Source organism: Podarcis bocagei, assembly GCF_964188305.1.
Source record: "Podarcis bocagei genome assembly, chromosome: 8".
In the NCBI taxonomy this organism is placed as follows: domain Eukaryota; kingdom Metazoa; phylum Chordata; class Lepidosauria; order Squamata; family Lacertidae; genus Podarcis; species Podarcis bocagei.
In genome coordinates, this window is record NC_138133.1 from 56,417,646 (window position 1) to 56,444,026 (window position 26,381).

The 26,381-nt window shown below is 41.7% G+C and overlaps 1 protein-coding gene and 1 long non-coding RNA gene across 2 annotated transcripts; one reads left to right on the top strand and one right to left on the bottom strand.

Moving 5' to 3' along the window:
* Positions 1 to 1,465: 1,465 nt before the first annotated feature.
* TTPA (alpha tocopherol transfer protein) lies at positions 1,466 to 18,471 on the bottom strand. Its single transcript, XM_081205142.1, has 5 exons — positions 17,992 to 18,471; positions 8,270 to 8,423; positions 6,832 to 7,025; positions 6,011 to 6,121; positions 1,466 to 3,737 (listed from the first exon to the last, which is right to left on the bottom strand). Exons 1-5 carry the CDS (start codon positions 18,190 to 18,192, stop codon positions 3,564 to 3,566), a joined length of 834 nt encoding a protein of 277 aa, XP_081061268.1. The 5' UTR covers positions 18,193 to 18,471; the 3' UTR covers positions 1,466 to 3,563.
* A 2,277-nt stretch (positions 18,472 to 20,748) lies between these two features.
* On the top strand, positions 20,749 to 26,329 carry LOC308593220. The gene is made up of 2 exons (XR_014010863.1): positions 20,749 to 21,974; positions 22,820 to 26,329. It is a non-coding gene; the product is annotated as an uncharacterized lncRNA (long non-coding RNA).
* Positions 26,330 to 26,381: the final 52 nt, after the last annotated feature.

Below are 26,381 nucleotides of genomic sequence, written 5' to 3' on the forward strand. Positions count from 1 at the left end.
GTGTTACATAGCTGATGAAAACTTTTAAGTCACTGTATGGTAGGTGTGAAAAATGCACATTCCATGTTAGGCATCATTAGGAAAGAAATTTAAAATAAGGCTGGCAATATTATATTACCTTTATACAAATCCATGGGGTGAACATGGGGTGAATACTATGCAGAATTCCAGTTGTTGCATCTCAAAAAAAAATACATTGTAGAGTCAGAAAGTTCAGAAAATGGCAACCAAAACTAGCAGGGGTTCATAATGCTAGAAACCAGGGTAATCCGGTGAATCAGGAAGGAAGCCATCCTTCACACAGTGTATTCTTCATTACAAGGCATGTTGCCGCCTATGAACTTAAATGATTTTAAAGGGGAATTCGACAAATCCATGGAGGAAAAGGTTATTGCTGACTACAAGTCATAATGGATATATGTTGTTTGCAGTATCAGAGACAGTATATCTCTGAATACTAGTTGCTGGGGAATAGCAGCAGAAGAGGGCTATTGCTTTTGGGCACTGCTGATGGGCTGAGGGTGGGTGGGAATCGGACAATACCAGTAGACCACACCCCTAATTCACCCAACCCCTGCAGGCCAACTTTGATAAATGGGCTGGCTAACCACCTGTCAGTCACCGGCTGTGATAATAACATCAGATTATTGACACTCATAAAAGTTTTAGAGTGGCAGCTACAGCAACCTCCTCTGAAGATGCACATTCAGCAACCATCAGCTGACTGGCGCTGGGAGCTTGCCTTGTAATGGGCTTGCTGCCACTGCTGATCAGCTGATAGGCAGTTACAGAGAGTTCCTTTGAAATGTTTCTGGAGGAAGCATTTTGAGTGTAAATAGCTTCCTATGTATGGGATGTGGGTGACACTGTGGGATAAACCACAGAGCCTAGGGCTTGCTGATCAGAAGGTCAGTGGTTCAAATCCCCGCGACGGGGTGAGCTCCTGTTGCTCGGTCCCTGCTCCTGCCAACCTAGCAGTTTGAAAGCACGAAGTGCAAGTAGATAAATAGGTACCGCTCCAGTGGGAAGGTAAACGGCGTTTCTGTGCACTGCTCTGATTCACTAGAAGTAGCTTAAGTCATGCTAGCCACATGACCCAGAAGCTGTAAGCCGGCTCCCTCGGCCAGTAAAGTGAGATGAGCGCCGCAACCCCAGAGTCGTCCACGACTGGGCCTAACAGTCAGGGGTCCCTTTACCTTTACCTTCCTATGCAGTAGAAAAACTGCTCCGTTTAAATGGAGCATCCCCCATGCAGACAAAAACATGCTGCTTGGTGGAAGTACTTTGAATGCAAAGCACTTCCTCCAGCCCTATTAACAGAGTTTGTCTTCAAATTTTGACTGCTTAATGAACTACTCTTAGTGTAGAATGAACAGAAATAGACTGTCGTGAAATAATATTTAGTATTGCAATAAAAGCAAGTGGTGTTAAGAAAAAAATACACACTCACAAATGATGGGACAGCTTGGCTCATTTATAATGTTTAATTTTATATGTACAAAATTAGGGGGAAAATACAGCATATAACAAATTGTATCTGCTAACATGTTGCTGGTTGGGTTGGTTTTTTTAGGCACACTTGGTACAATTAGAGTTCCTTTATCATTTCTAAATTACATGATTTCTTCCTTTCTGTTCTACTGATGTCATGCTACCCTATAGGATTCTAAAACTGCTGGATAAAATATAAATTAGGCATCTGAAAATTATATATCTTTCCCATTAATAAATAATTTGCTCAGTAACTGTTAATAGAACAATGTTGGCAAATGCTTAAGTATTTATCACATGTAACATAGAGTATTGTGACACTTTAATTAAAGACTATTTTTTTAGACTGCAATCCAGTGCACTTAACTCGTTGGGGGTGACTTTTAAGCAGAGATGCATATGATTGTCCTGTTATTGCAGAATAAGCTTTCTGAGCCCAAAGCCCATTTTGTCAGATGCATGGCATGGTAAGAGGTTTAGGTAGACAGAGAAAGCTGTAGATCTGTCACAGTAGTTTGTGGGTAATTCACACAAAATCCAATGAAATAAGAAAATTTTATACATCCTGAGGACCTAAAGCTATTGTAGTTGCCACAGAACCATCAGAATAGGCTCATTGCCTTGTGCTGGGAAGTGACAAGGCACTGCAGCGTGATAGAGTTTTCCTTTTTGCTTTGCAGAAAACACTGTTGTAGCAAAACTGTTTCATATTAGCAGGTATTCACATCTTTTCAGGGTGCTGGTCCAAGAGGATAAGCAATCAGGGCTTACCCAACTAGGGAATTAATAAATACGTAACAGCTAAAATGTGGCTTTTCCCATTAGTGCACTATGCTACCAACCCCTCTCTGGCAGCGGTAGCTAAGTATTTCACAGATAATCCACCTCTCCCCATAAAATAATTTCAAGGAATGATAATCTTCTGAAAGCAAACAGTAAGGCTAAAAAGTGTGTCTAAGCACAATCACTATTCTAAGGACTATGCTACAGCTGGTGCATTTTATTTTATGTATTTACTTGTTAGCCCCTTGCCAGCTTGTACAATAAAGAATAAGTAAAACCTGCAATCCTATATTCACTTGTTTGAGAGTAAATTCCAGTAAACCCAGTTGCAATTACTTCGGAGTAGACAGAAGGCTCAGAAAAAACTTCACTGAATATAACAAAGATTAATTTTATGTAAACATAAGCTTAGCCTGCAAATATATCTAAATTACTAGCTATTGTTGTATAAAAAGTTTGATCCCTCTCCAGTATCCCAAAGGCACCATAATTGAAAGTAGGTTCATGATTGATAATAAGACAACTTTGTGTATGATGGATTATTTTATGGCTATTAGTCATAACAGCTGAAGTCAGCTTCCGTATTTAGAGGCACCATATTTCTGAATACCAGATACTAAGGCAAGAAACTGAAAATGGCTACTTCCACTTTGCCACACATGCCAGCTTCTAAAGGGCATCTAGTTGGCCACTAGGAAGAACAGTGGGGTAGATGAGCCTTTGATCTGATCTTAGGCTGTTCTTATGTTTGTTTTAATCGTACATCCAGCAGGCAATTCAATTAACATATAAGAAGCTGCAAAGTGCCTTCTAGTGGAAATATTCCCCTTCCTGTAAAATGGACGGGGAGCCTGTGCCCTTCAGACATTACTGGACTAAAACTCCCATCATCATCCCTGGCCAGTGGCCGGGCTTGCTGGGGCAAACAGAAGCTAGAGTCCAGCAACATCTAGAGGACCCACACATTCACCACCCTTGTTGTAAAATTTCCATTTTACTTGTTCTCTTCCTTGCCTTAAGAAAGAATGCAGCAGATAAGGCATGTATTCTCCAGAAATATTATTCAGATATCAAAACATTTGACATTGGTCTAAAAGCAATTTCACATTTATCTAAGTCAAGTCTGCATATGTAGTTGTTTGTTTCACTAACTTCTGTAGTCTGAGCCAACCTCAACCCCCATTTAATTCTTCTGTAAATCACACTGAAGCTATCATTGTCATCGTCACCATCATCTCTCTCTCATATTTTGGTTAATAATCAAATAACTGTGCTTCTCCCAGAACATACTACTTAATCAGAGTAATACTCTGAAGATAACTTTCAGAATCCATTACAAAGTTAGTCCATTCTTGGGAAAGGCTTTCAATGGCGACAGCTTCACCGCCATATTCTTTTGGTAGAATGCTGGCTGGAAAGTGTTGTTGGAGAGTAGGAACATAGTTACTCCCATGCATGTGGATCTGCAATAAGAGGAATTGTTTCTACCTTTACTTAATACTATTCAAGAAGACAAAATTCACTCTCAGAGCATTGTACAGTTTAATTCCTGTTAAGGCAAGTGGCTTAGTTAATAGGGAAATTGATGTGTACAGTTGTTCATGATGAGACCACTGACTGCCTGTTTCCTACTAGGCCCAATTCAAGGTGTTGAAAGTGCTGCACTCTACCTATATGCAATGCTATTTTTCTAGAAAAAGAGGTGCCAGAGCTCACCATGAACTTCTCCCTTGTTCTCTTGGAATGGCAATGGCACCCACCTAACAGGTGCTGGAAGTGAGCTCTGGTGAGCTCTGGCTGAAACAAAAGATCTGCCTATATGACTTATGATTGCATATTATTTTTATCTGATGTTTTCAAGTTTCATTATTTGCTTTGTGATACATATATTTTTATTGAATTATTTTGTAAACCATCCTAGGATCTGAACAGATTAAGTACAAGTCTGTGAGCATTTTGAAAATGATGCTGTGATTACAAAGACCCAGCATAAGTTTCTCAAAAACAAGTAATGCCAAATTACAGTGGTACCTCACAAGACGAATGCCTCGCAAGACGAAAAACTCACAAGACGAAAGAGTTTTTGGTTTTTTGAGTTGCTTCGCAAGACGAATTTCCCAATGGGCTTGCTTTGCAAGACGAAAACGTCTTGCAAGTTTGTTTCCTTTTTCTTAAAACCGTTAATACCCAGGGTGCATTGCTTCGCAAGACGAAAAATTTGCAAGACGAAAAAACTCGCAGAACGAATTAATTTCGTCTTGCGAGGCACCACTGTAATCTCATTTCTTTTTTCGATAGAGTTACAAGCTTGGTGGATCATGGAAATGCTGTGGACATAGTGTATCTTGATTTCAGGAAGGGTTTTCACAAAGTCTCCCATTATATTATTGCAGAGAAGCTAGTAAAATGTGGCCTGGATGAGGTAACTGTTAGGTGGATTTGTAGCTGATTGCTGCTAAAAACTAAAGAATGGTCACTAACAGTTCCTTGTCATTCTGGGGGAAAGTGCTAAGTGGGGTGCTGCAGGGTTCTGTCCTGGGCCATTGTTGTTCAATGTCCTTATAAGTGAATTTGATGAAGGTAATGGGGTGATGCTCATCAAATTTGCAGATGACACCAAACAGGGAGGTGTAGCCAATGCTACTGAAGACAAAATTGGAATTCAAAATATCCTGACCAGATTGGAGAACTGTGCCCAAACTAACAAATGAATTTTAATAGGGACAAAGATAAAGTTCTACACTTAGGCAGGAAGAACCAGCTGCACAAATATAAGATGGGATTGTCAGTACTACATGTGAAAAGGATCTATGGGTCTTAGACCACCAGCTTAACATGAGTCAACAGTGTGATGAAGCAGCAAAAAAAGTCAATGGTCTTCTAAGCTGCATCAACAGAAGTATACTGATCAAGGGAAATAATAGTCCCGCTCTATTCTGCCTTGGTCAGAGCACACTTAGAGTCCTGTGTCCAGTTCTGGGCACCACAATTTAAGAAGATTATTGACAAGCTGGAACATGTGCAGAGAAGGGCAACCAAGATGATCAAGGGTCTGGAAATCAAGCCTTATCCGGAACGATTGAGGAAATAGTCTATGTTTAGCCTGGTAAAGAGGACACTGAGAGGAGATATTATAACCATCTTCAAATATCTAAATGGGTGTCACATGGAGGGTGGAGCAAGCTTGTTTTCTCCTGCTTCAGAAGCTAGGACCTGAACCAATGGATTCAAGTTACAAGAAAGGAGATTTTGACTGAACATCAGCAAGAATTTTGTGACAGTAGGAGCTGTTTGACTGTGGAACAGACTCCCTCGGGAGGTATTGGACTCTCCTTGGAGGTTTTTAAGCAGAGGTTGGATGGTCATCTGCCATAGATACTTTAGTTAAGATTCTTGCATTGCAGGGTGTTGGACTAGATGACCCTCAGGGTCCCTTCCAACTCTACAATTCTAGGGTTCAATGTGGAGCATCTCTACAAGGGTTGTTGTTCTTGTGTAGGCAACCCTTTGGAGACAGTGGGAAATACAGTGTGGCCTACATGGGAAACGTGCATGAAAATAGCTTGAATGGCACCATCTTGTGACATTTTGAACTATTGTATGAACCCACATTAATGAAATATAAAACTTATAGAACCCTATTGGAATAAAAGAGGTGTAGTCTCTTTTTATTTAAAAAGAAAATGTGTTGGGATAATGTGTGAATTTCATAGAAAAAGAATTAGCATTTACTCACCCGTGCTTTGATCTTTTCTGAGAGGAATGTCTTAATTAGAGCAAAGACCGGGTGAAAGAGCAAAGGCTCATTAACCAAGTGGATTCCACGAACTTTTAGTGGAAAGGCATCCTGCGAAGAGAGCGGAGAGAAGCATGATAGAAGACTAGGACCTTCATATTCTAATGCCTGCATTCACATGAGCAGACCTGCCAAAATGTCAGACTACATTTGATTTTAAGCAGAAGTTTTCTGACCATAGCCACCCCTGGGTTTTCAAGTACTTAGGACTGCATTTATAAAACAGTCACAATGTGCCTATCTCATAAGAAAGAAAATAAATGTGGGGTTGAGAAAATTCAGGAGAATATGGCCCAGTTCAGATCGATATATCTTGCCTTATTAAGCTGAGATATGCCTGTGCCTTGTGCTTAAGCGCTCCAGTCTCACGCTGCCCTCCTCCCTTCTTGGCATTCCTGGGTTAATTAATAATAGTTTCCCCATTACACCTGAACCACCACCAACACTTTCCACCCTGAGCAGCAGGACTTAAGAGGCAGCAGTGCATCCACACCTCTGCTCAGCCCCACAGCTCCCAGTCAGGAGTTATATTGGTTCCCTAAGAAGGACGTGACACACTCTGCCCACTTGACCAAGTGCTAATACTGTAATACTAAATATCGGTAGTGGTGTTGTTAGAATACCTCAAGCCATCTAGAACAGCAGAATTAGACTGTATTAAAAACACAGGAGCTATCTGATGCTCTTGTTCTCCAAAAACATTGGTACGTGAAAGCCACTATCTGCTTACAGCATAGCTACAATTTAGAACCAAAGCTCACTGTGATCGCGGCAGCTATTATCTTGGCAACCGTAGGCGTGATCTGAAATGCATGAGCGAATCTCCATCCTTGAAGATCAAAGATACCCTTGACTCCATTCCGCTGTGTTTCTAGCTCTCTCACAATGAGCTCAGATGTGATAAGACTTAAACGAAACAAATCAAATGCTGTGAATGTCTTTGGGTCCCATTTTTCTAATGACAAAAGAGAGGAGAGAGGGAGATGAATAAAGTAAGCACTTTCCCCCCCAAAAAGTCATTGGAACTAAAATGTCTTAAAAGTGGTACTTTGGCTTAAACTGGACAGTGAATAATGAGCAAAATACACCCGTTTGCTGATTTCTCACCTGCTTTGACATGATGTCACTTAAATAAATGCCTAACCCTTCATGGGCTACAAAAATGCTAAGCTGATTTTAACCTTCAGCCCCTTTTCCCTTCTCTCAATTCCTGCTTGCACACAGACCATCCCCACTTCCATGTCTCCTCCAGTGTCCTAATTCAAAGCCCACTTTGTCCATACAACCCATTATTTTTACCTTCATCTCCTTTATTCCTACCTCCTCCTTCCTACAATTCTCCCTTGCACACAGATCCCCCTCCATTTCTGGGCTTCCTCCTGCCTCAGATTCCACAGCCCCCTTTGCACTCACATACCCTGATGCTATATGTTACTGTACCTTAAAGATGAACAGAATCTTAAGAGCAAGTCTGTCAGTTAGCTCGTTCAGTTAGAGAAGGTTCGACTGAGTTGATGGATGTTGTCACCGTATGAGTGTTTGATAATAAAATATTTGTTCTAAATTTCTACATTGAATCTGGAATGTCATGTTGAAGTCAACACATAGCACCAGGAACTAAATACACTGTGTGAAAGTACTGTGAAATATTTGAGGGCTCCACATCCTCTATGTCTCTCACACAAGGCAGCTGAGGAAAAGAAAAGGGGAAAGAAAAGGGAGAGATATTGAGAGGAAAATGCAGGTTTTAAACAAGTGGCAGAGGTTTGAATAAAGAAAGTGGAAGTGGGAGACACTGAGAGAAAAAGTGACAGTTTAAAAGAAGGTTTCAATGCTGCAAGAAGGGAGCTGGGAGCAGCACTTTTTGTGTTTGCTTTTTGGTGTTAATTTCTGTGTTGTACCCACCTGTGCTACTTTTGTAAACAACCACGACCACAACAACCCTCCCTTTCCAATCTATTCAGACCCCTCCCACAACTTTCCATTCTCGGAGTCCTTCCTAGCTTCCTGCCATGGCCATTGCTGTTGTGAAACCTGCCTTCTCTTCTGCCTCCTCCACCCTAACTTCATGCAAATCCAGGATTCTGATGAAGTACTACAAATCCACCAGTGGGGGCTGCGAGACGACAGCCTTACATTACAAGAAGTCAGAGGCAGAGCATACTACTTGCCAGTGTTGCAAAAAGAAAAGCTACTTGCCAATTCTGTAAATGAGAACTTTGCTACCAGCTGGGTCCCTCTCCTTCAGAACTCCAAGGTAACCAGATTTCATCAGACCAAGGACAGAGAAAGGCCGTACATCTCCAACTATTTCTGGGAATTCAGCTCTCCACTTGTGATAGTTTTTCAATAGCTGGGAAAGAAATAGCAGAAAGAGGGGGAGATAGTACCGCAAAGCAGTCAGTTGTAGAGTATTCTGTTACATGATTCTTATGTTGTAAAATATTACTGCCCTTCCCGCTAAGTATATGCATACTTTTATCTCAGTTAATTTCACAAACTGTGTGCAAATATATTTTAACATTTAGGCTGGTTTCCTTTTGTTGAAATTAATCTCCTGTAACACTAGACTTGACTATAGATAGCTTAGTCGATAAGAGTGTGATGCTGATAATGACAAGGTTGCAGGTTTAATCCCTGTGGTGCAATTAGATAGCAAGGAGTCTGGATTTTAATCCCTACTCAGAGATGAGGCTCACAGGTTAATCCTTTACCATTCAATATACAGCATCTCAAGCTAACCTGCCTCACATGATTGCTGGGGGGGGGGGGCTGGAGAAGCAGGCCCTCGTGTTCATTGCCTTGAACTTGATGGGAGGAAGAACAGTGCACGATTGTGACAGAAAGTATAAGCTTCCAAAACAGGACCAGTATAAGGTTTCCAACCCAGCCTTCACCATAAAGGCAGTGGCGTAGCGTGGGGGGTGCCGGCCGCACCGGGCGCAACATCTGGGGGTTGGGGTTAGGGGGCGCAAATCCACGGGTTAGGGGGCGCAAATCCACGGGTTAGGGGGCGCAAATTACGTGCCTTGCCCCGGGTGCTGACAACCCACGCTACGCCACTGCATAAAGGGTATATAATCATACAACTGAAAACAAGTAAAACTTGCTTACAAGTATACAATATTAAGAAGCAAAACAATTTCAAATAAAAGCAGCTTGGTGTGGGTCAAACAAAGCAGCAGAGGCATGGGTCCCACAATTATTAACATGGTCACTTAGGCTGAATCCTGTGCTCACTTACCTTGGAGTAAACCCCACTGGATCCTATTTGCATCATGTAAGGAAATCACTGAAACCAAGCATGTGGGTTGTATCCAAAGAAGACATCCCATGAGTGCAAAGACTTCTGCCTGCACAACGTGACTTCCCTTCCCCTAAATCTCTGGAAGGTTGGGGGAACCCTCAGAAACAGACTGGGAGGTGCAGAAGACAAGGGAGGAAAAGTCCTGTTGTGCAGGTGAAAGTATTCGTGCTGATGGGATGACTTCATTGGATTCAACCCTACATTTTCCCACACACCACCAGTAAACAATGCAGATAGCAACACCTTTTTACAGCAAGACTATCAAGCACTATAGAGATTTTTCTGGTTGCTAGCCTAGTTCAGAGACAATGTTGGTCTTTCTTTTTGGAGGAAAAGAAAACAGATCCTTTCCCCATTGGTACTGTATTCAGAACAAGGTAGAATTCAGGAGCACTACATAACTATTATCTAACCAGAACATGATTTTTACATAAGTCTTGTCTAACAGGAATTTTACTTGGAACAATATTTGCTACTTAATAGGTTACACTTAGTAGGTAAACAGGGAAATATCCATAGTTTATTTTAAGACTTATCCAGGTAGATGAAGCTACCTTTCAATTACTATTCTTCTGTCAACAATTCATTTCTTTTTCTTTCTCATAAATGCAAAATAATAATACAAGTTTTCTCCTTCATTTTTTGGTCCCATTATCAAATCTGTATAAATTGTCTCACTTTCATTAAGAACAAAGCTTCCAAGGAGTGATTTGTTGATATCTGAATGCACTTGCCCCATGATCAACATGAAGTAAGTCCCTTTAGGCAATCATTCTGGAATATGGAGCAGTTTTTGGTACCTTCAGAACTATGTTAAGTAGCTAAATGTGCTAAACAAAGAAGCTAAATGTACAACTGTGAAGAAGTGCCTGGAAAGAATGAAGAAATGAGCCAAGCTTCTCTTTTAATAGAGAAATCCAGCATCCTCTTTCTGCACTCTCACCTAATGAATACATTTGGGCAGATGATCTTATCTTGCATTCATATCAGTGTACGTACAACCTATAATTTCATTCGAGTTTTGTCTTTCATTGTTCTGATCAGTATCTGCATGTTTCCTGAACATGCACACTTCTTATGTTGGGACAGAGGACTTTGCTTATGGATTTTCACATTTGTACCAATGCACCCACTAACAAATCTGATTCAGTTTGCTCAGGTCATCTGTAGAGTGATCTCATGATCTTAGCCATCAACACAGTTATTCTAAGGCATGTTCATTTACCAATTAAACCAGGAATGACAAGTACCCAGGGCTCAAAAGATAAATTAATGTATAGCTTTAAAGGTTTATGTGCTTCTCATATGAGAAATGATTTATTCACATTAATCATCCTTAGGCTTTCAACCGGAGATATTTGGGTTGGAAAAAGTCTAGCCTCACAGTTTGTTTCCAAATGTTGGAGAAATTCTTATGAACTTTGAATGGATATTTCCCAATGCTTAATTCTTAGCCTTTCCCCCATTTTCAACAGGATGCTTGTTTTTCCAATAACACTTTATGTTGTGACATAATCCTCCTTATTTTGAATAACACTTATGGCAAAGGAAACAGATTTGTTAAGTTTAATACACAAGGGTTCACAGTTTGGGACTGTATTAAACAAACACCATGATTCCTTATCTCTGGATTGTGCCGAGCTCCTAAATCAGGAATACTGTATCACACTGAACTAAAATTGTGTATACATTGCAGGGGTACCATGACCTAAGCCAGTGATGGCCAAACTTGGCCCTCCAGCTGTTTTGGGACTACAACTCCCATCATCCCTAGCTAACTGGACCAGTGGTCAGGGATGATGGGAATTGTAGTCCCAAAACAGCTGGAGGACCAAGTTTGGCCATCACTGACCTAAGCCATATCTTCCCAAGTGCTTCCACTGATGTGAAGTACCTTGAATGAAGCAGTGTGGGAAGGAGACTGATCAGTCAGATCAGGAGGAACCCTTGTGGACTATTAATGGCAAGAGGAAGGCATAAAAGGAAGGCTCAAAAGGTAGGAAATGTGCACAACAGGGGATGGAGTTGGTGGGTGGATGTGGTCTAACAGGAGACAGAGCCAAAAGAAGAAAAGGCTGACAACTGGTATTGGCAGCAAAGTTGTAACAAGGCTTAAGTCAGCCAAGCCCACACAAGCAGTTGTTGTGAGAAGCCCAGACCCTACCTGGAAGTATGTACTTGGAGCAGAAATCTAGAAACAGATTGCCCTGGGAGATTAAGAGAGCAGAGACGTTCTTATGTCTATTTCACCAGGCATATTCATGGAGCACTTATTCATTCATTTATACAGTTGTTTTGCACAAAACTGCTTTTGTACAAAACTGCTGCATTAAAAATAAATTTGACCTATTTACAATTACCCTATTTACAATGGTTACTGTCATCTATCTATAGGGCCAATTGGTATTTCAAGATTCCTTACTAGCCATAGTTCTGAAGGAAATCCTTTCTTGAAGGCAGTATTTCTTCTTTTCCAACTTTGACACTGAGGGTTGTCTCTGAGTAATTTCACTCACTTGAAGTTGTTTTCTAATGTTGTTAATATCTATCTATCTATCTATCTATCTATCTATCTATCTATCTATGCAAAGCATGGGTACTATGAATGTTGCCTTTCTCAATTACAAACCGTTTCTATCTTTGCCATTTCTCAACTACTCAGAGGAAAGCTCCTAGATACAATAGTGATAATAGATTTTCTGTCACAGCCACAGCAGTAAAGAATGTTGGCACACTTGTGTGCATTATTGATCCAGTGAGGAGTTAGGCTGGAGACCAAATGTATCACTTTGCTAGGATCCCCATAACAGTATGAATAAATGTTGCCATTTGTAGCAAAGTATTAGTTGTAGCGCTTGTTCTATTCTGACTGTGAATCAATAACTGCACAAAAGGAGTGCAAGGCAAGCAACTAACTAACATTAACTGATTCAGGAGTGAGTATAATTACCTTGATATAATTCAAGTGGTGCAACCGTGTGGTTTTTCCTCCTCTATCATATAACTAAAGTACACACCCCAAATGAGTAGATAATTGTGGATGCTGGAGACTCCCAAGGCTTTAAAAACAACAACAACAACAACACTGTTGGGAGGATGCCAACAGTTCTATGCTCCCCATCAGACCAGCTTCATATAACTCAAAAATTGTGCTTGCTTGCAAGGTTTTAGGTTACCAGAGATCCTTAAGTTGCCAAGGATCTGAGACTAGTGCACAGGAGATGTTTTTTCTGATAGGCCACTGGAAGTAAAGGTGGTCAGTAGATGGCCTTCCAGCTGCTTCTCTAGCCCACAATGCATCAACAAACACCCTCATCCTGGACCTCTTCCATCAAAGACTTATGGGAGATGACAGCATGTTTCTTCCTGCAAGCACCAGTAAGGGTCTGGATGATGAAGAAGAGTAAAAGAGAGGTGGGGGGATGAGAGAGAGGTCACATGGGTTTGAGGGGCAGGAGAACAGAGAGGAAAAGCTATGGGAGTACTCATTTCCTTTCTGTACTCTTGTGAGTATATGCATGCATACATGTGAGGAGAAATGTGTGTGTGTGTGTGTGTGTGTGTGAAAGGAAGTGTAAAGGTGGGATTCCATACCTATTAAATGAAGGTTTTATATGCATGCTAAAATGTGGGAGAAATGTTTGCATGTGTGCTATGAGGTTTTCTGCAATCAAGCCATATATAAATTTTATGAAATAAAATAAATCAACACACGGGCATCTGTGAATCAGCAAGAGCCCTCTTCCTTCCTGTGCCCTAATTTCCTGTACATTTTTCCTAGAATGAAAGAGAATCAGGTAGCCTTGTATTATTGATGTATGAATGGCACTGCAAACAGACATCAAATAAACTTTGTGCTTTTATATTATTGGAAATGCAGGTATAAGCATTTATATTATCATCAGAAGCTTAAAAGACAATACAGTGGTACCTCAGGTTAAGTACTTAATTCGTACCAGAGGTCCGTTCTTAACCTGAAACTGTTCTTAACGTGAAGCACCACTTTAGCTAATGGGACCTCCCACTGCCACCGCGCCGCCGAAGCATGATTTCTGTTCTCATCCTGAAGCAAAGTTGTTAACCTGAGGTACTATTTCTGGGTTAGCAGAGTCTGTAACCTGAAGCGTATGTAACCCGAGGTACCACTGTATGGGTTTTCAGCTGAGCCATTCAGATCCTATATCCTTCTTCTGAGGATATGTTCAGCTAGCCACTTCATGGTCTGAAGATCACTGTTTCCTTTCTTTTTGCTTTCCTCTGTGCCTTACCCACTGGCAGCATGACTTACAAAATTTAAAGAGATACACAAACATATTTATTCCTTCTTCAGTCGTCCGTTAGCATACATGGCATTAACATGAGTCCATGTTTTATTTGTGACAAAGGGAGGTGCTTAATCTCCTAAATAATCCTTGAAAATTTGTCTTTCTTTTAACAGTGGTAGAGTATCAGTGCTGCACACCCCAAGGTCCAAGGTCCAATCCTCAGCATAGGTCTGGCATAGATCCCAATCTGAAACCTGAAAAACTGCTGCTAATCAGTGAAAACAATACTGAGCTGGGCACTGTAGTAGATAATGGTCTGACTCAATAGAAGACCATCCTATGTTACTATTCTTTGCACCAACCAAGAACCTGGAACTGCACAAACCAGCATGCAACGTGTGTGTGTGTGTGTGTGTGTGATTAGTTTTCCAATATACCCCCAATAATAGCCAAATTATAACAATAACAATTAATCCCCAAATTATACAATTATCAAAATGGCAGTCAACTTCCAATTAATACATTTTAGTTAAATTGGCTCCCTGCATGGTGGTTTGGGTGCATTTCCGATCTTAAATCACTGCATTCCATAATCTTAATGAATGTCAGTTACTTTTCAGTTATAATAATAATCCCTTAGTTAACAGCTACATAATCAATGATTTCTATTCATGATGTTACAATATATAAGTTTATAAAGTTTCAAGTGACAAACTCAGACTATTATCTTTATTCTGTCCTGTGTGTGAAAACTGTTACGTCCCTGGAAATTCCTTCTGTCCATATATGGTGTTGTCTCTTTCACTTCTCAGTTGTTGTTTAACACCAAACGTTAAAAACTTCCCTAAACAGGGCTGCCTTCAGATGTCTTCTAAAAGTCAGATAGTTGTTTATTTCCTTGACATCTGAAGAGAGGGTTTCCACAGGGAGGGCGCCACTACCGAGAAGGCCCTCTGCCTGGTTCCCTGTAACTTCGCTTCTTGCAGTGAGGGAACCAGCAGCCACTTCTCTCTCTTTTCTTTGCAATATGATGTGACATTGGGCTGCCCCAACACCAGCTGTTGGTAGGGCAATGTGCAAGAGCAATGATATTGCATCACACACTGTGTTATAATGGCAAACAAAGAGGGACGAAGAGTGACAGCAGCTCCATATTTGTTTACAAGACATGTTACATGGAGTTCTGTGATTGTAATACTGCACATGCTTTCCCACCCCTTTCAGAAAGCAGCCACAGGGTTGTGTGGGTGTGTGAGAGAGAAATCTGAAAACAAGATTTGGCCAAGTACCCACCAGTTTAGCATCCTGTTCTCACTGTAGTTGGCTATATACCCGTGGGAAACCCATAAGTAGGATGGGAGAACACAGTGTTCTCTCCCAGTGGCAGAGGAAGGGGGTGCGAGGGGGGGTGCGGCTCACCCGGGTGCCATTACTGTGGCAGGGGTGACAAACTAAGGTTTTTCTTTAATTGGGGTCACAAAACTTTTTAGGAGTGACGTGGTGGCTTAGGTGCCTGCAGGTTTCACTCTGCCTGAAACGGCAGCGTGGGACTTGCGTCTGCCTACTGCCTCTCCCTCAGCTGCCCTACAGCTGAGGGAGAGGCAGCGGAGAGGCTCAAGGCATTGGAGAAGCTCGCCCCAACCCATGGGCAGTTCGCCCTTCCCCTGGTTGCAGGACACGCACCTGCACCAGGCACCCAAGCGGCTAGCTATGCCGCTGTTCTCTCTACTTGGGATTCCCAGCAACTGGTACTTAGAGGCATACTGCCTCCAACAGCAGAGGCAGAACATCTCAACAGCTTCTAGGCATAATGGCTACCATTATCCTCCATGCATTTATTTATTTAATTTAGCTAATTTATCCAATGAGAGCCAGTGTGGTGTAGTGGTTAAGAGCGGTAGACTCGTAATCTGGTGAACCGGGTTCGCGTCTCCGCTCCTCCACATGCAGCTGTTGGGTAACCTTGGGCTAGTCACACTTCTCTGAAGTCTCTCAGCCCCACTCACCTCACAGAGTGTTTGTCATGGGAAAGGAAAGGAAAGGAGAATGCCAGCCGCTTTGAGACTCTTTCAGGTAGCGATAAAGCGGGATATCAAATCCAAACTCCTCCTCCTCCTCTTCTTCTTCTAATTATCTTTTAAAGGTGGTGACTATAACTACATCTTTGATCAGGAACAGTGTGTGCGTGGATTAGCCCTTTGCAGTGCTTTTTTCTGGGGGAGACGCAGGGGTACACATACCCCTAAACATTTTGTGAATCTTTGTACTTTTGTCCATTTACTGTACAGTGGTACCTCGGGTTGCATACGCTTCAGGTTACAGACTTTGTTAACCCAGAAATAGTTCCTCGGGTTAAGAACTTTGCTTCAGGATGAGAACAGAAATAGTGCTCGGGCGGCGCGGCGGCAGCAGGAGGCCCCATTAGCTAAAGTGGTGCTTCAGGTTAAGAACAGTTTCAGGTTAAGAACGGACCTCCGGAACAAATTAAGTACTTAACCCGAGGTACCACTGTATTTATTTTCCCTGATTTGAACTATAAAATGGCGGTTTTCTTGAGTCAAAACGAGAGTACTACTCCTAAATATTTTTTAAGAAAAAAAGCACTGGCCCTTTGTCCCCATGTAAAATCCCTGAATTAAAGCACCTACCCAGATGCAACTGGTCTTCTTAGATGTCTGCCACACACCAGAGGAACAGCTAGCATATTAGTATCCTACCTACTGCTTGCTTCAGATAACTTTTGTTTTTTTTTACTGCTTCTTGCCATACTGAGAAGCACAGGCATTACCACGGATGTTTTTACAAACACAAAAAGATACAGAAAGAATACAAAAAGGGTAAGAAAAACAGGCAATTCTAAACAGTATCCTGAAATAAAAAGTTCCTTAAAAGCAAGTGCACCTGGGGGGGGGGGTCACATTAACTGGAAAATATATAAAGTTGAAAGGTTCTAGCCAATAGGGTCCAAAGACAGATGCAGTAATCTATTAATGATGAACTATGTTTTACAAGACCATGTCTCTGGAGTTTTATATGCAAACATAGAAGTGTGAGCTTCAGGACAAATAAACAATCCAAAAGAGACCAGTGGACTTGCCTCTCACTGGGCTTTATAGGACAAACTTTGGACTATTTGCTGCACACAACATGGTATTCTTTATGTGATGCTGTGCATCTAATGCCATATATTTTGTTTTTTGTGATGTAAAGAAACTTTGGGAACTATTTTTTCACTACGCCTTTTTTTAAGGACTTGTATTTTTAAAACAAGTATTTTACTGCCCCTCAAGAATAGTAACATTAAGCAGAAACTGTGCAAAGCAAAAATATACCATCAAATTATTTCATTCTAACATTTAGCAGGTGTGGTGTGTTTCCAGAGCAAGTCCACCCATGAGGGCAGGTGAGGCGACCAACTCAGGCCACAGGGCTCACAGGGGCAGCAGACCTCAATGTTAGTCTTTCTCGCCCCCCCCCCTTAGTCCTGATGTGGAGCTTCACTCACCCCTTCTTGCCTGGCCAGGGAAGGTTGGCTTCAGTTGCCAAAATGTCCTGTGTGTTTGTAACAAGGTGCCTTTGAATAGGAAGCTGATGCTGTTAAATAACTGTAGTGCCCATCCTTAAGCTTGTGAAGGTAGGAAGCCCCAGAGTGGGGTGGGGTGGGGTGGGGTGGGGCCCAAAGCTGCCATGTAAAGCTGCTTTAACTCAAGGTGCTCCTAAATGTCCTGTTGTATTATTGCATGTGCATACACGGCGGTTTCCAAGAGCTGTTCTAAGAGCTACTTTAAATTGCAATGTGATGCTTGTTTCTGATGTGGCTAAGGCCCTCTCCATAGCCTGCCACAGTTCAGCCTGGCTATAATAATAAATAAATAAATAATTTTTTATTTATACCCTGCCCTTCCCGGTTCAGAAAACCGGGCTCAGGGCGGCTAACAACAACTTTAAAACACTTAATTGATGCAACAACAAAACAACATAAAATACAGTATAAAACGTGAATAACAATAAATTCAGAATTCAAAAATCAATTGCACATTACACAGAAGTGCAACCGACCCATGTCCTCCTCTTATGCTTTGCAGTGGGCAAACTGATTCTCTGCCTGCATCTCGCTTGTAGTGAGATACGTGCTGTAGTCACAACCTGAAGCTTAGGCATCTCAAGAAAGCGTGGTAGTGCTGCAATCTTAGGCAAGGTGGGACTGAGTCCCTGATATGTGTGCATTGAAAAACAGAGTGAGCCAGGTAGGTTTCCCCGCGCGCGCTCAGCCTTGAGCAGCCGGCGTCCCCCGCAGCCCGGGTGGGCTAGACGCGCTTATCGTGCACGCGCCCGCACGCTCCCTTTACCTTCCATGCCAGCTCGGCGTCGAAATCCCGAGCTCGCAAGAAGCGGACCAGGAAGGCGTCGGACAGGGACCAGGGCGAAGGCTGTACATTCTCCTCCTGGGCTCGGCGCCTCAGCGCGGCCACGGCGGCCCTCACGACCGGGGAGCCGTCGGGCAGCTCGTTGAGGTTCCCTTTCAGGGCGCACGGCTCGTCTTGGCTCATGGCGCCACCTCCCCGCCGACTCCCTCGCCTCGGCCTGGCGCGGCTGCAACTGAGGGATGAGCAAGGGCTTCCCGCGGCCCCGCTCCTCCGGCCCCATTACATAATAACGAGGGCGAGGAGTGCCTGGCGCGGCTGCCAAATTGGCGGGCGAGCCCGCTGCCAAGCAAGCCGTCGAGTCTGCGCCGCGCCTCCCCATGGAAAACAGGAGCCGCCGCTTTCTTTGGCAGCCTTCGCCCACTCGGCTCCGAGCCAGGCTGCCTCGACTCCTGCGCCTCCGCAGGCGCAACGGACGAGGGTCCCCCGGGCCTGGCGTAACGCACTGTGAAGCACTAGGGGCGGAGAAGGGACAAGGAGAACCCAAGCCCGGCTCCTCCCGTGAGAACCTCGTGGGCCACCAAGCGCAGCCTTGGCTCCTTGTCAACCTTCTTAGCACGTACGTGGCTAATGTAGGACCAAACCACTGGGGTCCTGGATTGGAGGGGTGTGCGCATGGCTTCTAGCTTATATTCAAGACGGTGAAGGGAAGAGTTCAAAATGAAATGCGAGTTGGGGTCGGGGTCACCGGCATTTCATTTCCCTTTCCTGAAGAAACAAGCCTCACGCTCCCTAGCCCTGTAGCAAATGAGTGCCTCTCATCATGTGTAGAGGGGCTTTCCCTTACCCGCTAAAGCCCTCTTCCAGCTGGGAAGTTCATTGAAAGGGCTCGCTCTGTACATCTCCCAGTAAACAATAAGCATGGGATGAGGAAAAACAACTCCCTAGTACAATAATATTAGTCTTGTGAGGGGGCTATTATTCTCTGCAACAACGTTTATATCCAGCATGGATTTCAGAGTACTTCCATGAGGTTCCCGGGTCTTCCATCCAAACACCTGCTCAGCTGTAAAAGTCTAAAAGAGCAATCAGTCATGCTGAGTGTCTTACTTATGAGCAAGGTCATTAAAGAGTGGAATGCCGCAGCACAACTTTTCAAAGCTAAAGGTGGGTATTAATTAGGCCAATTCAGTAGTCAGTGCTTCCTTAAACCATTTTAAAGTAGCCTTGTGCTGATTTCAGCACTAGTTGAGTTGGAATACAGATACAGAAGAAAGCAAAACAAAAGACCTAATTATGTTTGTCACTAAAGCCACTACAGAATGTCACTTGGCCCTGAAAGCCTATGTTACTCCCCACCAGGGACATGGGTTTCTGGGAAATTTTCAAGTGGAAATTTTTCAGTTTGCAATGGGAAATTCTCTTATGCCCTAGAGCAGGCATGGGAGGGGGGAGTGTCTCATGCTATATTCATTTTATTTACTATATGTATATCCTACCTTTCCTCCAAGGAGTTCAAAAGGAAGCAGGATAGTTCCCCACCTCTGTGTGCTATGTTTTTCAGAGCCAAGTGACAATGTATTCTAGCAGGGCCTCTGTAGTGGCTTTATTAGTTGAATCAGGTCTGAGTGCTCTGCTTCTGTTAGAATATTTACTCCATTTAACTGTGTGATGTGTCCTTTAAATGTTTTGTTTGACCATATCCTGCCCTTACGTAATGTCTTATGTATATAGACCCTGGCCTTTAGATTTAGATTTATAATTTGCCAGATTTTTAGGCTCTGAGATTTGTATTGTTAATTTAAAGCTGCAAGCCTGTGCATTCTTATTTAGGAGTAAGCCCTACTGAACTCTGATATTTACTTCTAGTCAACAAAAATAGGATTGAGCTGCATCTTGGTTACATCCAAACTGTTGAACTGAAATCGCCTGAGAAAATGGTTTAAATTCCAGTACTTCCATCTGACTGATTTATGGTTAAGACTTACCAGAAGCTAATTAAATGGAAGCATGAGAATTCCCTAAGGGTGAATATGGAGAAATAAGATCAGGGCTTTCCTCTCCTTTTTCTTTTGGTGTGTGTGTGAGAGAGACAGTAATCACTGTTATGGAGTACTGGCACCTTTTTTTTTTACCCCTCCCCCCAAAAAAAAAACACTGGACATGATTAAGTTGTTGGGGATAAATTGCTTATACCAAAAGCTTGAAATACTTACTAAGTATTGCTATTGAAGTTTAAATGTTTCTATATTGTTTTACTGAATAAACTGATGAAATAAAAAAGGAGTTAATTGGAATCCTAATCTCATGAACTCTCAAATACCTTCCAATGTAACTACATCTATGTAGCACTGATTCTGTAAGGTAAAGGAAGGTCACTACAATTTTTCAAAACAGCCTGCCTTGAAATCTAACAAGTGTGGTGTAGTGGTTAAGAGCGGTAGTCACGTAATCTGGGTAACCGGGTTCGCGTCTCCGCTCCTCCACATGCAGCTTCTGGGTGACCTTGGGCCAGTCACACTTCTGTGAAGTCTCTCAGCCCCACTCACCTCACAGAGTGTTTGTTGTGGGGGAGGAAGGGAAAGGAGATTGTTAGCCGCTTTGAGACTCCTGAAGGGGAGTGAAAGGCGGGATATCAAATCCAAACTCCTCTTCTTCTTCTTCTTTGCTATAACTTTTTGGTTTTAGAGCTGTTATTTGTTTATAAGTCTCAATAGCCTTTTGGTATCACAGCTTCCAAAAATGGTTAAACTAAATTTTCTTCATAAACAAGCCAAATCTGAAAAACAAGCTGATCATTAACTAAGATTGCAACATTCGACCCCACAATCTCTAGAATTTTTAGGTAGATCTTGCTTACTTGTCCTTTTGATCAGACACCAGCCTCGTGGGGAAAAAATGGCTCTATAAATATTTGAGTATCTTTTCATTATTGACTTTGGTGATGTCATTAGAAGTCAAGGAAGCAATACCTATGAGTTACTGAAGTGCAAGATTGCTGCCAGACCAAGGGCTAGATGTGGCTCTCCAAGCAATTTTTTATGCCCCTCACCCTCAATTTTTTTGTGGTTGCACCAAAAACAAAACAAAACTAGAAACAGGGCAGGAAATGTAAGTTTAAACTATTCCTCAACCCAGTCCAGCCCAATAATGGAGATGCGAATTGTCTCCTATCAGACTGATCATCTTTTGATCAGGGAGATGACAGCTTCCATTCTCAGCTGAACTACACATGTGCCCGTATTTGTGTATGCATGTACATGCAAGTGTGTTCTTGTTGGGAGTACAGGGTGACCACACCCACTAGAGCGGGCCTTGCCTGCTCTAAATGAGTGAAGGATTGAAGCCGACTGAGAGCCAATCATCACAATTCTCAGATGCCAGTTCCTCCATGCTTTTAACTCAAAATGCAGAAACCAAACAATGCTAATAGTTAACAAAAAGAAAACAGACACACACCCTTTTTGGAGGCATGCTGCATTTTCCTCTAGCAGTTCTGCCATTTGCCAAAACATTCCGGGAACCAGCAGAGTATCTGTGCTTGTGAATCTGGGAGGAGCTGCAACTAAATGCTTTGAGTGACCTTGTTATGAGGGACAAAATGAGAGATAAACTGTTCATGAACAATGATATAAAGCATTCTTTCAGAGAGAGCTGTGGACCTGTGCACATGACAGAAACATTACAGAGAGCTTGGTTCTGGCATGAATTATTCTGTCAATTTATGCTTTCTCAAACAGATCATTCTTAAAGAAAGCACAAAAGAAAATGAGATGCAATGCAGCCGACAGATCAAGATTACATAAAACTGGCCAAAGTTTATTGACCATAATAAAACTTGTTAACAAAGGAGACCAGATCTGAAGCAGCTTATACTTCAAATGAAATCCTCCTTTCTAAGGCAGCACTTAAATGAGTAGTTTTTTATGCTTCATCCTCAGATAGCAGTTGAGGTACTTCCATGGAATGTAAGTTCACTCTCTTCTCCATATTAAGTGTAAATGTGTAACTCAGGCATTGAATAAGCAACACTTTGAATTCTTTTTACTTCAGAAAATTCTGAAGTTTGATCTCATTCATAAACTATTAAATAAAAGTGGAGATAAAAGTGGAGCTTAATTAAAGCTATCAATTAGCTGCTGGTTTTCAAGTCCAATGCCTTTTACTAGATCCAAGGAAGACACCCTCAGTTTAAATAAACATTTCGAAGAGGATCAGTACATGCCCCTAATAAAAAAACCAAGCATAGCTTTTTACAACTTTCTTCTATTACTGATTTTTCCCCCCTTCCAAAGCTGCAGCTCCACAGGCACAATGGATTTGTGTGCACAAGAGAGCTTTCTTTCCCTGCCAATCCCCACCATGTGCACTCTCAGTCAGCTCCAGAGGGTTGGGAGAACCTGTTCAGCACACTTGGCAGCATGTGTGTGCATGCACAGAAGAAATAGAAGTCTTGTTGAATCAGCAGAACCCCACTGGCACAGCATTAGATGTAACCCACTCTATGTGTATTCCTCCTTTCTCAAAGCTGCTCAGTATTAAGCCACCGATAAACCCACTATCCAACCTGACGTAGTTTTTGTTGTTTTTCGTGTGGCAAATTGCAGTCACACAGAACTATGTCCAAGTGCTAGTTAGTGTATGAAGGGGCGAAGACAACAGGGTTGATTCCTAGGCTCAGCTAGGTTGCACACCCTCCTCTGATGAGAAAGGAAGCGAAGCCTACTCTTCTTGTTCTCTCTCTACACCACGTAACTGGCAAGCGCCGATCTTAAAGCATGTTTGAAACTATCTTTCTGTATTTTCTACCCAGGAGTATTCTGCCTGTGCTCTCTCTGCAGCTGCTTGCACAAATACATGAATGTGATCTTTGGAACATTTTGTAAGTAATGTATTTTTAAACTTACTTAACTGTGTGTGGTCTATTTATTGCAAGAGCGGTACAGAGGGTCTAACAACTTATATTCCTAATGCTATACTGCTGCTTGACTTTTGTGAATTTAAACTCTGTTCTTGGGGGGCTCTCTCCTGCTGGACAGCGAGTTTAGCCCCATGTTTTGAATCTAGGCACCCAACCAATTCTTTTATTTATCCCACCCGCATGGGTCACAGGAATTCTTATTTTCCTCTTACATTTTAAATAAGAATTTGCAATTGAGTATGGAAGCCAACATGTAACAAAAAGTATTGTGGCACCTTAAAGGTGAACAGATTTATCACAACATAAGCTTTTATAGACCACAGCCCACTTCATCAGATGCATGAAAGATTATTCTCAGTTGGTAGATAAATGTGTAACTTAAGTGTCACCTCCCATAGTCCAAGGAACAGTACTCCAGATTGTTCCATGGCCAATTCCAGATACTAGGTTGTATCCAATTCAGGACAAAGCTTTCCTGAGACAGAATACACTCTGGCAAAGCCTAAAATGTGGGGCTAGGAACTTTTGCCCAATATTTCAAACTCCTGCCCATTTACCTTGCACAACATTGCATTGGATATAATCCAGCATGTATTGTGCAAAGTAAGAGGCAAGTTGTGCTTGTGTTCTTCAACAGCTATACCTTTAAGCTTCCAAGTTTCTCCCCCTGCCAATTTAGAGGAAGAAAAAAACCTTTATTTTCATCTGCAGTTAAAATTTATTTGCCTAGATTTTATTTGCCAAATTAAGATTCCAAAAAGCAAAGCTGATATACACAAAAGGAATACATTTAAATAAGAAAAAAATATACAAATTTACAAATGGAAAAAGAGAGGCAACAGAGAATTAACTATTTGTTCTTAAATCCATGCATCTTAAGCTAGTATCACTTGCCCTGAAACCAAAATGGCTTTTGACAATGCAGACAGAATGGCCTTGTTCAGACACAACACTGAACTATGATTCAGTGTTACATGCACATGTCTCAGGCTTATGTGCTCCCTTCCCCACTCTGTCAGTGAAGAGGGTAACGGATGATGTCAGTTCTGTTATAATCAACCACTGTGCTAGCATTATGTCCAAACACAAAACTCTGGATAATCTCAACTATGGATTAATGAAACAATTCAACTTTGTGGTGGAACTTGGGTTGTTTTAGTATAGTACAGTGGAACCTCAGTTCTCAAACACTTTGGAAGTTGAACGTTTTGGCTTTCAAACGCTGACAACCCAGAAGTAAATGCTTTTGTTTTCAAACGTGCCTCGGAAGCTGAACAGCTTCCGAGTAGAGTTTCTCAATTTTTTCAGTGGATTTTGCCAACCAGCAATTGCACCTTGGTTGTTGAATGTTTTGGAAGTCAAACAGTCTTCCAGGACAAATTACTTTCTACAACCGAGGTTCCACTGTACAGTGAAAACGAAACATTTTCCTATGTTTGGACATAATTCTGAACTGTTGCTAATTAAAAATGAAAGTGAAAGCATCCTCACTGTCACACAGACAAGGGGAAGGAGCAATTGATGAGCCCAAGGCTTATTCAGGTAACATTAAACTATAGTTTAAAGCCACAGGAAGGTGCAGCTACAGTGTGCTAAATTTGAAGTTAGTGCTACGAACTGTGTGCTCTGTAGATAGAACATTCAAACTTAGCACTCTTTTTTGTTAATCAAATATTCAGGTAGAGGTATACCATATGAAACAATATACTACTAAAGTATGAATAGAACTGCACACCCTCTTAAGACTAGGGAATAGGTTTATTAAATCATTTATAACTCCTGATGTACAGCCCAATCCAACACATTAGATGAAAAGCCTCATTCAGTTCAATGGAACTTACAAGTAACTCTCTGTAGAACTGCATCCTTACTTCCTTAAAATTCCCAAGTCTTGCCTTTGACAAGATGGATAGCTATTTTGCCATGGATTTTAAAGTGTACAGTATTAAGATTTAATGGCTGATGTTTGAACTGATACATTTCTAGATGCCTACTGAAATGGCTTTTACCAGTTACCAACTTGAACTTTTAAGAAATTATTCAGTTTTGAATTATGAAGAACCAAAGCATCCCCAATATGTGAGATATATTTTGCTAAGCTGGTGGAAGATATTACATGAAACATTTCTCAAACTCCATTATACAATTATTGTGGCCCTTAAAAATTCTCAGTGGTGCAGGAGCTGCAAATCTGAAAGCACCACATGCTGCATCTAAAGTGCTCAGCTACACTGGTAGCATAATCACATGGTTTGGTCATTTAGATGCAGCCCTGAGCCATATGCCTAAAGCACCTATGATGAGGCCAGAACCTCTGAAGGATACCTATATCAGTGAAAGCTAAAAATCGTGACCCTTTAACTGTACATTTTTCTGCATATTTAAACTTCTGAACATGAACTTAGTTTTTCTATCATAACCCAGGAGGTTAGAAGGCATCTAAAATTTTCTCTACAGCTCCAACAATGAGCAAATATTCTATTTTAAATGCTTGCTAATATTTGTATACTTCTGATTTTATACTATTACATTTTGTATACTTTAATGGACATTGCATATTAGTGTAGGTAAGGACCCATCTTTCCTGTTTTTTTCAGTATGTTCCTGACAGAGCCTGTGTTTGTGCAGCTTGCACAGCTCTTTTCTCCCTGCTGATGGAGGTACTGGGTTTTTGTTGTTTTTTGGGGTGGGGGCAATTTCCAGTGCTTCCCTTACAGAAGAAATAATCTGAAGCTCAGAAAATGGACTTGCGGACATACTTCAAGCTGCACTGTAATGAATATGAGAAACTTATCTATTAGCGGTATAGAAATCCCATGAAGCTAATATGCCACGGCTTTACACATGAAAATAGAAAGTAATCAGAAAATGCTTAGTTCTGAACTTAGTAAAGTAACTAAATTCCATATAGCATCAGCTGTCCCCTACCTAGTGCCCTTCAGATGCTTCAGACTACTATTTCCATCAGTCCCAGCCAGAACAACTGTGCTAACTGGGGATGATGGGAGTTGCAGTCCAAAACATCTGGTGGGTACCAGATCTGAGAAAGCTGCACAGCATTCTGAATACTGTCAAATGGCAAGCAGGCCATGATGTGACAGTTTTCAAAATACTGAAGATTGAATCACTTATAATTAAGCATGTCCGCAACAGAAGATTCTTAAAATGTTAGCTAATTAGTACATTAAGGTTTTTTTGTGTTTTGTTTTATATAAAGCTGTTTAGCATTATATCATGAGTATCTAACAGGGCCAAGATAAGTAACCACACCTCCCCCCCTCCAGTTATAAGATGTGCACATACAAGATTTGCTTATAGGTATGGCTGTAACAGCCAAGTATTTCTTACAGATAGCCTTTGTCTTCTGCGTTGATTAAAAAAGGCATCCAAATACAGTATTTACACATCTGATATTGCAAGTGTGTTGCAGTATGATTATAAAGTCAGGTCCCAT

What these genes read in the sequence shown, in the direction of transcription:
- TTPA (XM_081205142.1), bottom strand. Translation starts at nt 18,192, where the DNA reads ATGAGCCAAGACGAGCCGTGCGCCCTGAAAGGGAACCTCAACGAGCTG. An exon ending in ACGCCGAGCTGGCATGGAAG is followed by an intron (nt 8,424 to 17,991) that starts GTAAAGGGAGCG and finishes TTTCTTTCCCAG; the next exon opens with CTATTGAAAAACTATCACAA. An exon ending in AGTTCTCATTTACAGAATTG is followed by an intron (nt 7,026 to 8,269) that starts GCAAGTAGCTTT and finishes TTTTGTCATTAG; the next exon opens with AAAAATGGGACCCAAAGACA.